At 50.3% G+C, this 13,446-nt stretch overlaps 5 protein-coding genes across 5 annotated transcripts; 2 read left to right on the plus strand and 3 right to left on the minus strand.

The window, feature by feature from the left end:
• Positions 1–14: 14 nt before the first annotated feature.
• On the plus strand, positions 15–1,262 carry T310_9577 (Fructose-6-phosphate 2-kinase/fructose-2; the record flags this gene model as incomplete). Its single annotated transcript, XM_013467915.1, has 1 exon — positions 15–1,262. A coding segment is annotated over one exon (1,248 nt), but the record flags the coding sequence as incomplete, so codon positions are not given.
• Positions 1,263–2,298: 1,036 nt separating this feature from the next.
• On the minus strand, positions 2,299–3,076 carry T310_9578 (Thioredoxin; the record flags this gene model as incomplete). The annotated part of the gene is made up of 2 exons (XM_013467916.1): positions 2,299–2,925; positions 3,032–3,076. 2 exons carry the CDS (start codon positions 3,074–3,076, stop codon positions 2,299–2,301), a joined length of 672 nt encoding a protein of 223 aa, XP_013323370.1.
• Positions 3,077–4,397: 1,321 nt separating this feature from the next.
• On the minus strand, positions 4,398–5,149 carry T310_9579 (Uncharacterized protein; the record flags this gene model as incomplete). Its single annotated transcript, XM_013467917.1, has 5 exons — positions 4,398–4,429; positions 4,529–4,682; positions 4,729–4,784; positions 4,833–4,908; positions 4,964–5,149. The coding sequence occupies 5 exons, from the start codon at positions 5,147–5,149 to the stop codon at positions 4,398–4,400; spliced, it is 504 nt and encodes a 167-aa protein (XP_013323371.1).
• Positions 5,150–6,569: 1,420 nt separating this feature from the next.
• On the plus strand, positions 6,570–8,618 carry T310_9580 (Oxygen oxidoreductase; the record flags this gene model as incomplete). Its single annotated transcript, XM_013467918.1, has 5 exons — positions 6,570–6,785; positions 6,850–7,053; positions 7,336–7,922; positions 7,959–8,580; positions 8,613–8,618. The coding sequence occupies 5 exons, from the start codon at positions 6,570–6,572 to the stop codon at positions 8,616–8,618; spliced, it is 1,635 nt and encodes a 544-aa protein (XP_013323372.1).
• Positions 8,619–10,555: 1,937 nt separating this feature from the next.
• On the minus strand, positions 10,556–12,433 carry T310_9581 (Uncharacterized protein; the record flags this gene model as incomplete). The annotated part of the gene is made up of 9 exons (XM_013467919.1): positions 10,556–10,579; positions 10,631–10,678; positions 10,830–10,891; positions 10,935–10,999; positions 11,110–11,445; positions 11,505–11,535; positions 11,592–11,664; positions 11,709–12,254; positions 12,323–12,433. The coding sequence occupies 9 exons, from the start codon at positions 12,431–12,433 to the stop codon at positions 10,556–10,558; spliced, it is 1,296 nt and encodes a 431-aa protein (XP_013323373.1).
• Between the last annotated feature and the right edge of the window lie 1,013 nt (positions 12,434–13,446).

The raw sequence follows: 13,446 nt of genomic DNA on the forward strand, positions 1-13,446 counted from the left end.
AAGTCATGGACCAGTCCGCCGACTTCTTCGACCCCGACAACAAGCGCGCCGTGCAGCTGCGGGAGCGGGTCGCGCTGGAGACGCTCGACGAGCTGCTCGACTACATCCTGGAACAGGGCGGCAGCGTGGGCATCCTGGACGCGACCAACAGCACGCTGGAGCGGCGCAAGGCGATCATGGACCACATCCGGAAGCGGGCGGGCCCCGAACTGGGCGTGTTGTTCCTCGAGAGTCGCTGCGTCGACCCGGTGCTGCTCGAGTCGAATATGCGGCTCAAGCTGTCGGGCCCCGACTACAAGGACCAGGACCCGGTCAAGGCGCTGGAGGACTTCAAGAAGCGGGTGGCGCTCTACGAGAAGTCGTACGTGCCGCTGGGCGAGTACGAGGAACAGCACAACATGCCCTACGTGCAGATGATCGACGTCGGGCGCAAGGTGGTCGCCCACCAGACCAACGGCTTCCTCTCGTCGCAGGTGGTCTACTACCTGCTCAACTTCAACCTGTCGCCGCGGCAGATCTGGATCACGCGGCACGGCGAGAGCATCGACAACCAGCTGGGCCGCATCGGCGGCGACTCGGAGCTGAGCGAGAACGGCCACCGCTACGCCAAGGCGCTGGCGCGCTTCATCGACGACCAGCGGAAGCGGTGGGAGGCGCACCAGAAGCAGAAGGAGATGAGCCATTTCCCGCCGCATCCGGGCGACAGCACGCCGCCGAACCCGGCGTACGGGCCGCGCGACCGGCCGCGCAACTTCTGCGTGTGGTCGTCGATGATGGTGCGCGCCATCCAGACGACGCAGTACTTCAACGAGGACGACTACGACATCAAGCAGATGCGCATGCTGGACGAGCTGTACGCCGGGCGCATGGAGGGCATGACCTACGACGAGATCAAGGAGAAGTTCCCCGAGGAGTACGAGCACCGCAAGCGCGAGAAGCTGCAGTACCGCTACCCGGGGCCCGGCGGCGAGGGCTATCTGGACGTGATCAACCGGCTGCGGGCCGTGATCATCGAGGTCGAGCGCATGACGGACCATGTGCTGCTGGTCGGCCACCGGTCGGTCGCGCGCGTGCTGCTGGCGTACTTCCTGGGCCTGGACCGCGACCAGGTCGCCGGCCTGGACGTGCCGCTGGGCGTGCTGTACATGCTCGAGCCCAAGCCCTACGGCGTCGACTTCAAGGTGTACCGCTACAACCCGGACACGGACTGGTTCGACTATCTGCCCGACTTTAAGCTGCACCAAGCCAGTCCGCTGCAGTAGCTGCCTTTTTTTTTCGGGTCCTCGCTTCGCTCGAAATCATCTCCTACCGAGGCGCATCCTACTCCCAGAACGGCTGTCTCAGCTGTCTCTGGCTGTTTCAACACTTTTCATTTCTGTACAGTAATACCCTGCCTATCGCCTCCCCTTCAGCGTCATTTCCTCTGCCATTCTCCATGCATCGTGCGTGAAGCACCCGGCGTTGATGGGCGGCAGCTTGCTTTTTTTTTTTTTTCGTTTATTTAATATACTCAGAGAAGCGCATCTTTGTATTACCAACATGGTTCCGGCTGGCGTTGTGGTTTCTTTCGTCTGAACACTGTCTATGTTTATGTTTTTATCTGACTGATTGACTTGAATGGAGTGGAGTTTACTTGCTAGCAGAGTCGTTTCCATACAATGCATTCTACTTTATTTTACTTGTTTACTTGTCTCTTGTCTCTTGTCTACTTACTTGACAGAGTTTGCAGTTTGCTACTATGTTCTGTGTTAGTTTAATGTGCTGTATTTGTATCGGTGGTATTTGTGATATCAATTATAGACAGACAGCAGACAGCAGAGCATGAGCGTATGTACTGTATTCTATGGTGTATGCTGTATGCTGTGTACGATCTTGACATGACCTAGAATAATAATAATAAAGAGACCTTGCTATCATGAACCTTGACCTGACCCTAATTCTGCTGGACGATATAATATACAGATTACAACATTGCGTAATGTCACAGAAATGTAGTTGTGTCCATGAATACACGCGTCGTGCTATTGCAGTCAATCAATCAGACAGAACTTGCAGTGAATTAATGATGCTGATGTCAACCTGCTAGATCAATGCATTTAATTCAGTCATTAATTAATTATATCACACGGTATAAACTAACAATTCCAGCTCTGCTAACACCAACTCATATATACCTATATACCTACAGTGCAGTAGTGTATGTACATACATACATACTTTGTATATACTGTCTGCTCCTACTGTATACTCTGTACGCTGTGCTATATACTATATACTCCGTACTATATACTGCTGCTACTACGCAGTCTTCTCCTCCTCCTTCGCCCGCTCAAACATATCAACAAAAACATCCGGCTCCTCCGCCCCCTCGACAACATACTTTCCATTGATCGTATAATGCGGCACGCCAGTGACAAACTTGACTTGAGACGCCTCTCTCGCCTCCTGATCGACCTCTGGACCACCCTCGTCACTATCCAGCCAAGCCTGTGCCTCGCTCTGCGGGATACTCCCAGTCCCCACAGCAGCTTTCAGCAGCACCGCCTTATCCGTGATATTCCGCTCCTCCTCAAAATACGCGCGGAACAGCTCCAGCACGACTTTCGTCTGTACCTCCGCACCATACTTTTTCCCAGAGAGGTAGATCAGACGATGCGAGTCGCGCGTGCGGCCCGTCTTCCCGCCAAACTTGAACTGGATCCCCTCCTGTGCCCCCGCGGCCGCGAGACGCGCAAAGATGGCGTCCACGCGCCCCGCTCCGCCGAATTTCTGCTCGTAGTGCGCCCGCTTGTCCACGCCGGGGTATGTAGGTCCGTTCGGGTTAAGGTAGTATGCGTGCCAGGACAGGGTGAAAGTGTCGTTGGGGTGCTGTTGGCGGTGGAGTGTGATGGCTTTGGTGAGGCGGCGGTAGCCGATGTAGCACCACTGGTTGATGTCATTAGTATGAAGTACGAGTACGTCAGGACGGTGTAGATAGATGTGCTAGGTAGATAGACAGATGGGTGAATGGAGGTGGTATCTGCTTGCTTACCGGACAAACCGTATCTGAGACAATGTCGATGGTGTACTTGGTCATGGCGGCAGATAATAAAGCTAGCTCTTGGGTAGTAGCTAGTCAGTCCGTCAATTAATTTAATCAATTAACTCATTAATTGTTTAAAAGTTGAATGAATGAATCCTCTATTAATTAGTCCATCAGAATAAGAAAGAGGGAAGAAGGTGGGATAGAGGTGGGATGGAAATGGCTATGTTCCCCGCATCTTCTTAATAATCCATCCATCCCTCCTCCAACTGCCATACTGTATGGGAAATATGGATTTCTTATTTCTAAGCATGTCGCCGTTCGATCCGATCCGATCCGCTAATAATAGCGCATTATCTAATCTACCTACGTACTAGTTAGGTAGTTAACTAACTAGTTAGTTATCTACCAGGTATTATCTAATCTGCAGCAATCCTGAGATAAAATGATGAATTTGTTCATGAACTGTGCGGGGTCCTGCCCGCTCGATCTCGTTTGTCCATCCCCGGAAATTAAAGAAAGCTTGCTTCAATTGAAGATTTTTCTTTTATGTAGGGTTGGAAACTATTAATTAGATTAATTGGATTAATTAATTGATTAATTCATTAAATTTGCAGAATCGCGAACTTGGCATGAAATGTGTATGAGCTCAGAATTTGGTACAGTACAGTACGGTACGGTACCTGTCCCACAATAGCCCTAGGATTAGTCATGTATGTACTGTACAATGTATGTCTGCTCTCAATAAGAAGACTACATATCATAGCTTTGATAATCAAGACAGGATTCTAGATTAGTGTTTAGCAAGGTCAATGGATGAATGGATCAGAACCTGTGATCCCTTATATCAAGCCTATTCAGAGTATGTAGTTCTAGGTCTCTGCTATTAAGGTAATTAGCAGGGATAGTGCTATATTTTCCTACAGATGGTCATTCTTAGTGTGAAGAAAGTATGTTCGTACATCTACAGTACGTAGTGCTTAGTTAGGATCAAGATCTGTGAGATAACTGCGTGTATGAACACATGCTATTCTAATACTAAGCGTATGTATGTGCATCCACGCAAATGGATCAAGAACATTTGTTCGATTGGTATGTGTATACAAGAAGCAAAAAAAAAAAAGGGGGGGGGTGGGGGGGGTCTCGTCTATATCGACTCCTACTACATTTATTCAATGGTCATGATTCTTATTATTAAATAGACCTAGATATAGATACAGATATGAATTTGTGAAATTAAGGATTATCCCTTCTGATGACTTCAACATATAACATATGATGCGATGTTATTCCAGCTCATAGCATCGCCACGCAGAGGCTATTCATGATGTGACTCCTATGCGCTGTCCTCAGATTGATTCCTATCTGCTCTACACTATATGCATGGAGACCTTCTATGAATGTTATCTGTATAGCATATTATCGGACGGGTTATATCATACCAGCTGGCGATTACATATTCTACAATCGCTTTGTGAGATTGCCAACTAAAGAGGGCCTGCATACCCATGAAAAATCGGAGAGCCATCAGTCCACCCCAGTTCCGGCATGCCGGGATGAGCAGGGCCATGGCCGACCAGCCGATGGAGCAGCTGCAGAGATATTTGGCGGACGGCAGTCGTTGGACCAGGTAGGAGGAAGGCCACATGCCGACAATCGCCTAGACAGAGTCAGCGGGAAGCCTGGGAAGAAGGTAATCTACCTACACCGAACGACAGGATCGATCCCGCCCAGGAGTACTGTTGGCCAACCATATGGAGGTCTGTAGACGGTGAGTTCATGCACTTGACTGGTGCATATCATATCATACCCTCTCTCAGTCCGTAAATGGCAGCGGTGCTGATTGCAACCTTGTCAACAGCACCGAGAGTCGCGGTGAGAAACAGCTGCGGCCGTCAGCTGAATGGATCGATCCGTTTCGAAAGGACATAAACGACTGACCATGGGGATGAGAATCCAATCCATCTTCCGCAACATTCTGCGCTCAGCCTCTGGCGACAGGGCCGCATAGCCTGTCGACTGGGCCAGATACTCGGCAGCTTGATCCATTCCATGGCTGAGTGGTATTTTCTGTTCGGTCAAGGGGGGTGTTGCGTCGGGAGGAGGAGGCTGTTTCTGATCCGCCATATTGCGTGGTGTTATAAATTATTCAGTCTGAAAGCAAAGCAGCAAGCTGGTAGCTGGCAGAGTGGATTCATGGATCTGGATCCAGGAGTCTCTTATATCGGAGCAAGCGTCGGCCACCGCGTCCCTCGCTATCTGTCGGAATAATAAACCATCTCCCTCGATCATCAGCCTGAGCATCCATCTTGCGTATCTCTCCGCAGGCGGCGGCGCCGTTGCATGCTTATCTCTCCGTCAAGAAGACAGCGGAGAGCCAGTTTGAAGTTGATGACTAGTAAGGTAAAGATAGCATTAACTTACGTACCCCAACGACTATCATGACCCACCTGCTCAGCAGCTTGTCTACATGTATTTTGCGGAGAAATAGGCTAGCAGCATTTAACTACTAACGGCTAGCTAAGCTGAAGATACGGAGTACATAATTGGATGACACTAACGAGGAAGATTAGAATTTAGATTGTCCCGGAGAGGATGGTCGATACGACGGCAATTAACTTGAGCATTATTGATTTAGGTCCATAGTTAGGGTTTTTTAGTTTTTTGGCTTGCGTTTAAAAACAACGGTACGTATTGTAATGTATTGTCATATACAGATCGGAAATAATCAAATTTTCCGGACGTCAAACCAAAAAGAAAAAAAGAAAAAGAGAGAGAAGAGCAAAATAACAGGCTTACATAGATGCTATCACTGTGAAATGCAATATAAGTCATATAATATATTAGCCAACATGCATCCATCCATCAATCTATCCACGTATGGAGTCTAATTATGGACAGTATTATCATTCTGACCCAAATGCAGTAAAACATGCACCAGTGAGTGGTTGATTAGCCGAATTCGCCCTTTTTGTCTAGGTACCTAATTAGTTTGAGGCCTCCAGTCCTCCCTCCAGCTCTCGCCTGGACCTTCCCTGCAATATCTGGACCGTGGTTCTACAGAAGCTTACTCCCTAAGTTTCCTTAATTCGTACATGTACAGTACATACACTACAGTACATGTGCCTGGCAGTCTTCGATTCGAGAAAGTATAGACAGGGATGTGAGACTTACCTAGTACCTTACTTAACATTGGCATTATTTACTATCACTACGTCTTGCTGCTGTCATGAAACTAGTGTATTAGATTAGGTACCTAGGTAGGTAGTAGGTAAGTCGATACGAGACCCGACAAATCAAAATCGTTTTGGCGTCAGTCAGTCCCTCGTATGATCGATCCGACCGAGCACACAACTAACTGTACTTCACAACATGCATATACGTAGTTAGAGTATATATTGTAATCATAAGAGCTACTGGTATGGGCACACATTTGCAAGATTGGATATATTTATGGTACTCGGCAGATACTAACAAAACAATCTACACTGTCTGTTATTATTTATTTATTTATTTACTCCCGGATTATTATTATTAACCGACATCAATGCCACCACCTGCGCCCAAAGAACAGTCGACTCTTATCGTCGGCGCGGGCACTTTCGGCCTCTCGACGGCCCTCCATCTCGCAGGCGCTGGGTACACGAATGTCACTGTGCTGGATCGCGCCGATTCCAGCCCCTCCCCTTACTCTGCCGGGAACGATCTGAATAAGATTATGCGCACCGAGTATGAGGATGAGTGGTACGCGAACATTGCACGGGTGAGTGGGCGTTTGTCATCTTGCCATGCCATGTTCTGCTGCCAGTTCTTGCTTATCCTCACAGGAAGCTATGGACGCCTGGTCTACTCCCTTCTGGGCCCCTTACTACCGCGAGACCGGCTACGCAGTCGTCGTCAGTCCAGAAGCCCCCGCAAAGGCGAAAACGACTCTGCAGAAAGCCCTCGCCTCGATACAACACACCAATGCAGATGCCATTCTTCCCGTTACTTCCCCTGCAGATCTGAGGAAACACGTCCAAGCGATCCCGGTCCGGTGACAGGCTGGCAAGGATCTCTAAACCGCAAAGCTGGCTATGTCCGAGCCAGCAAGGCGATGAAGGCCGCATACGACGAGTGCGTCCGACTCGGGGTCAGATTCATCCTCGGCGAGGACGGACACGCAACCGAGCTGGAGTTTGAACCCTCCACGCAACGATTCGTCGGCGTCAAGACGGCACGCTCGACGCATCGCGCTGATACCACAATCTTGTGCTTGGGCGCCCATACAGTCTCCTTGCTTCCAAGCGCGGCTGCTCAGCTAACTGCGAAAGCCTGGGCCGTTGGACACATTCAGCTCTCGCCGGCCGAGGCCCGTGAATTGGCAAACATCCCCGTCATCAACTGCCGAGATATTGGGTTTTTTATTCGAGCCCGACGCCGACACCGGACTGCTTAAAATCGTGGCAAATGGCGCTGGTTACGTTAATCTCAAGAGCGCAGACAGCACAGTCTCTCTTCCGACGGAGTCGAACGATGGCATTCCGGCCGCTGACGAACTTCTCATCCGCCGTCTTCTCAACGAGACTTTTCCCCACCTGGCGCAACGGCCGCTGGTGAAGCCGTTCATCTGCTGGTGTGCCGACACTGCGGATTCCGATTATATCATAGATTATGTCCCAAACACGGGCGGAAAGGACAGGAAAGCGGGTTTGATAGTAGCGTCCGGAGACAGTGGGCACGCGTTCAAGATGCTGCCCATCGCGGGGAAATGGGTGATGAAAGTCCTCGAGGAGGGTGAGCAGAGAATAGAGCGGTGGAAATGGAAAGAGACTGCGACGTCAGGCTGGGACAAAGATATCTCTTGGCGTGTGGGTGACGTGCAGAATATTGCTACTCTCGGCAGGATGACTTCCAACATGTAGGATACGTGTCAAGAACTGGATCCTTTAATTAGAAAAATCGTGTGCCTTCCAGGAGATTCTCGAGAACGCCAGACAGGACACCGCGAGACTTGCGCTCGATTAAGAATTTACCTTTTGATCATGCCAAAGCATGTAGACATCTGCAAATCCTCGTTGAGGATATGCAGAACGTTATGCCAAACTGATATATGCGACGTCATCATCACCCCAGGCCTTGCCACGATGGCCGAGATCATGGGCCCGAAAAGCCTGTTCAACCGCGATTCTGGCACGCCGTACACTTCCCAGATTGCGTGTTTGCTGGATCATCTCCAACTTGTCCAGCACAAAGCGTCGGTGCTCTTCGTCGTCCAGCCCGGCATTCCCCACGATGAAGAGTGGCCACAGAAGAGTCGCCGAAACCGGAACGGTAGAGATCAAGTGTATAATCGACGAGACCAGATGCCGCTTATATGGGGTTCTCAAATTGGTAGCCACTGCTACAGCGTCGTCTATGCCAGAATTGTCCGGGGAAAGAGGGCTTCCGATCCGTTCTCGAAGATACAGCAACGCGGTAAGACGTTTGATCTCCGCAATCCGAATGAGATCTTTTCTGTTTGCCGAATGGGATGGCAGAGTCTGTCTCAAGTTGCGCAAGGACAACTCAATTCCATCGTAAGCAGCCGTAAAATACGACATTTCCGCAGATGTGAGAGGACGCCGTTTCAAAATCTGGATCAGGATTGCAAATCAGTTCTGTGTCATCACGTATCTGGTCATGTTACCCTACTTTCGCTCTTTCCGATGCTAGGGCAGATATTCTGCTGATCAGAGTCATGAGCTCGCGTGAGCAACCCATGATCGTATCTATCTGATGGACAACACTGTCAGTATCGTCAACTTTGGAACGCAATGTGAGAGCCGCAAACCTCTTCCAAGTTGTCGGTCCTCAGCCAACTGCGCACCGGCTCGTCGTCCCCCGAATCCTCCGACGCCGTTCGACTCATGATGTCATGAGCGACGAAATATAACGATTCACTCTCAACGGTATCGGATGGGATCAAGTCAATCAGTCGTAGTCCGCTGCGAAGATGTGAGATCCACGAAGCACTGCAGTCGTAAGAAATCTGTCAGGATCATATTATCAGTGGAGAACCACACAAGCCGGGCAAGTACAATACATACATCGTAGAAGCAAAGCATCAGCACCGTAGCAATTGTCCCATGGTCAAAGTTGCCTTCCCGCAATGAGACGTTGCAACCCCTGCAGCGCTCTGTCCTTGAAGAGGACCGCTTCCTTCTCGAACCTCATATCTCCCAGAAGCCGAAGTTGGTTGGCCGCCACCGCGAGCAAGGCATCTTTCAGCGTCGGGTAAAGGAAGCACATGGGGATAAGAAATCGTAGGTATGGGTTATGCGACGAACTCAGCGAGCAGCTAGGACCGATCCTCTCGACAAAGTAGCTGAGCAGATTGCTCTCAATGTCGGGGTTGGAAGAACGCAATAATGAGCGACCGATGGACGTCGAAAGACACTGGTTTATTATTGCCTGGTCGGTCAAACTCTCCGCCAGACGACGCAGGACCAGAGGATTCCTCTGCTCAACGCGCCTATCTTCTGAAAAGTCGCTGTACATGGTATTCAGGAAAAACCACCTGCCTCTATATTGGTCCAACGGCAGCCCTGGAAAGACCTGGGGCAACTTCCGTTTCTTCTTGCATGGTCTCGACCCGGTGCCTGATAATGAGCGTTATTGAGGGGATTCATTACTAATACGAAGTACGTTATGTACAGTACGTACCTTCACGGCCGAAATGGATTCCTCGCTGCACCGCATCCTCTCGGAACAGGAGTTTCAGCCCACGCACACATTCCAGACCCAGTCTCACACAGCGCCGGCATCGTGGCCTCTCCTCGGTACACTGCACATTTTTCTCTGGAGAACAGTCCATCCACGTGAGCAAAGCAACCTCCCTCACAGCGACTCTATCAACTGTTTCTCTCACCTTTGCACTGGACGCAGCCGGTCCTTCTGCGAGTCTCTGGCTGCTTCCTCATCTGAACTGCGCATTTGATTGGATTCTACCGATTGCCAGAGACAGGGACAAAGGTGCCGACGCGGGGTTCTGCGAAGCTCAAACGTTAAATACGGAGTATTAAGACCCGATAAGCTGCAGAAAGCCACGCGACTGATAAGCTAGACCAATCATCATCTAGTACCCCGCAAAACTGGCAAGGTAGTCAATCCCCAAGCTACGAAGTAATTTCTCATGATAAAGCATGTCTTTATTAACCACTTAAAAGAAAGAAGAAGAGAAAAGAAAGAAAATAAAAACAAAAGAAATACAGTCTTTATTTTTATTTAATAACAGCTAAGTTGACCGCGTTGCTAGGATGCATCAGCCATCATCCCCTTGGACATATGTAACGTATTGTATTGTACTGTACTGTACTTTATTGTAATACACCCCTCTACCCAGACGAACTTCGAATTTGGGAAGGGGGAATTCCGAATTACCAATCTTCAAAAAGAAAGAGAAAACGAAAAAGAAAAATAGGTAGAATATTAGCGCCTAGTCGATTAGTCAGTCAATTGTGCTCAGTCTCTGCAATTTATTATCATTGTATCAGTACTGCTGCACCAAAGTTCCTAGAAGAGCGTGCCATGAGGTTGCTATAAGCATGTAATTATTAGATATTAGATACATCTGTGCACAGTACATACATACTTAGCACCTACTGGGGCATGATGATTGGACTCAAATGGTCTTACCTGCATGTACGCATGCATGTATTGGACAGACAGTACATGGATCAAGGGTCTAGCCAATATCTGATAGAAGGGATCTACCTTACAATTAACAGGGCGATTGAAGCATTTCCGAGTCTGCATGGCTATGCTGCATGCACGGGACTGTACGTACAGTACGGAATAAAATATATCCTGTTCGTAAGATAGGGAGGATATCTGTATTGTCGACATGCACTGTAGTCGAAAAGATAGACAGACACCTTGGTACAGTACATACATAGACAGATGAGATCCAGCTCCATCGTTCGTTTCACTCGATACAAACTCAACAAGGGTATCATCCTTTTTATTATGCATTATGTACTCCGTTATAGGTACTGTACGTATATACTTATTCCTTCCCTCGCGACGGTATCCACGCTTGTGGAGGTCGATCGTCCGCTGCCTCATACTCGATAATGACATGGTCTGTCCGCGCGATCCGGTCCAGCGGGATGTCGTCCTCCCTTCTGCCCAGAATGCTCTTCTGGCTCTCGAGATCATCCCCCGCGATGCCGTTTTCGATCTGGACCGTCGCCATCGATGCCCACTGGTTGCTGCCACGGCTCCGGTGGCCCCGGCTCCCTGGCTGACTGCCACTCTTGCCCTTCACCAGGCTCGAGCTTTGCACATATGCAGAACTTTGCCGGGCTGACCGAGTGCTGAAAATCTTCCTCCCCAAGATCAGCTCGATCAGCGGCGTCATCGTCGGCACGCAGGCGGCGATGATGATGGTGTTGGCTTCGATACTGGATCAAGTCAGTAAACCTTGCAGAATATATATACCGACATCGGTCATCACACTTACTTCGTCCATAGAAATACGTCCACCGTGCTGTCTGTGTGCATCGTCAGTCCAGTCTCAGCCATTCGAAGTTTAAATGATCGCACATACAGGTGAAATCGTTCCTATCAGCCAGCCCCGTCAGACGGGTCGACTTGTAGATAGACACTGCGCAGGCGCTGTGCTGGTCAGTGGAAATGCCCACACTCGCCCAGTCGAGATGCTTACAAGACGCCCAGGCCCAACGTAAACGTCAGGCCAATCTTCTTCCTGAGACTCATATTCAGCCTCCATACTACCGTCGCCGGATACACAGCGAGAAACAGATCGACAAATGCCGATAGCGCTAGTCACGTCAATCTTCCGAACCCCATGCTGTTTCCATCGGCTGCACATACCACCACTAGCGAAAGAATAATCTTCTAGCACTGCCGGGCTCCAACACGTCGCCCCGGTGAGCGTGGGCGTCCACAGCGCCCTCGTGGGTCGGCACTGAGCGAACATGATGATCACACAACCAAAAATGAAGATAGTGCTGCCCCCCACAAATATCCATAGAAATGCTTTCATTCGAGGCCCCGGATTCATGACTCGCGTCAAGAGAGCCACCACACCAAGCTTGGGCACCGTAAACGACAGAAGCGCGGGCGGAAAGGACGCCGCGCTGAACAGCAGCGCTCGCGAGAGCTGCTCGGTCGTCAGGTCGGAGGCATGCTCGCCAGTTCCTGCAGCCGCAGAGGCAGTGACAAGGCTTGTGAAGACAATACCAATGACCTGGGCACACTGTTAGCTCGAATCGCAACTACATATCAAAATCTTGGGGCGGACGTCTGGAGAATTACCAGTGAAAATGCCATGATATAATCATCCAGCCCGATCGTGTTCAGCAACTGCAGCCTCGTAAACAGTCGGGCGCCCACAAAGGCTGTGCTGAGGGCTATAAAGGTCCACATAACGGCCACTGGGGCCTGCGCTCGGCCGTTCATGTCTCCTGCAGACGACCTCTCTGTGTGAATTGATCAAGGCATGAGTGGATGGGCGAGAAGAAAGCATGCCCAAACCATAAGGCTGAGGCAGGCTGCAAGGGTAATAACGACAGTCTTCCAGCATGCAGATAATCTTTCTATCTGTGCTGGCGGTCTCGCCATTTTGCTTGTGGCTCGAGTCGTGCCCAGCATCGGGGTCCAAAATATGCTAACAACAAGGTTCGCCGTAGAGCCTATAATCCGCCCCCAAGATAAATCTTGGTCTGTTCACACGAACCACAGATGACGAGTGGGAGACGGTTGGTGCGGCAGCCTAGTATACTCTGCACACTCTATTATTCCGTTGACAGCAAGGTTAGGGCTCAGCAAGGATCCACAGCCCACCGGGACCCTGATGCAACTGGCTATCTTAGCAGCATTGAGCCGTGTACAGTGGGGGCGGCCCAGGTCGACCGCACGGTGTACTCCAGACTCTGTACCTAAGGTTATATATCCTGCAGCCAGGCCGGATGTGGCTGACCCGGCGGTATACCGAGGATGCTATTCGTCACTTCTTCAAGAGAAACAGCGTCCGACTCGAGATGCGATTGTCCTCCGCAGGATGGAGGGATACCCAGGATAGTCCGTGCTGGATGACCGGGACTGACGTGATCATGATAATAGCTGCCCTGCACAATGTCAGTCATTATAGCAGCACTCGGCAAGCTCATCGAACAGCTCACCGTTAGTCATCAGAATTGGCATCACGGCTAATGGCGCGCGTGTTGTTGTTAGTGCAGGTTAGTGTGTGGCCAAGGCGGTCGGCTGGAGAAAGGCGTCCGAGTGTCCGCAGGTGATGATGGCACGTGCCGGCCCGTGCCAACGTCTGTGCAGAGACGGACAATGCGAGCTCTGTCCGCCATCACCTCCCACGAGTTTCTGCCCCGACTGGCGGTGAATAAGCTCTATACAGGGCCTGATCGAGCGGGAAGGATTGTGAA

The sequence above is a fragment of the Rasamsonia emersonii genome, assembly GCF_000968595.1.
Source record: "Rasamsonia emersonii CBS 393.64 chromosome Unknown ctg1118621762158, whole genome shotgun sequence".
Classification (NCBI taxonomy): domain Eukaryota; kingdom Fungi; phylum Ascomycota; class Eurotiomycetes; order Eurotiales; family Trichocomaceae; genus Rasamsonia; species Rasamsonia emersonii.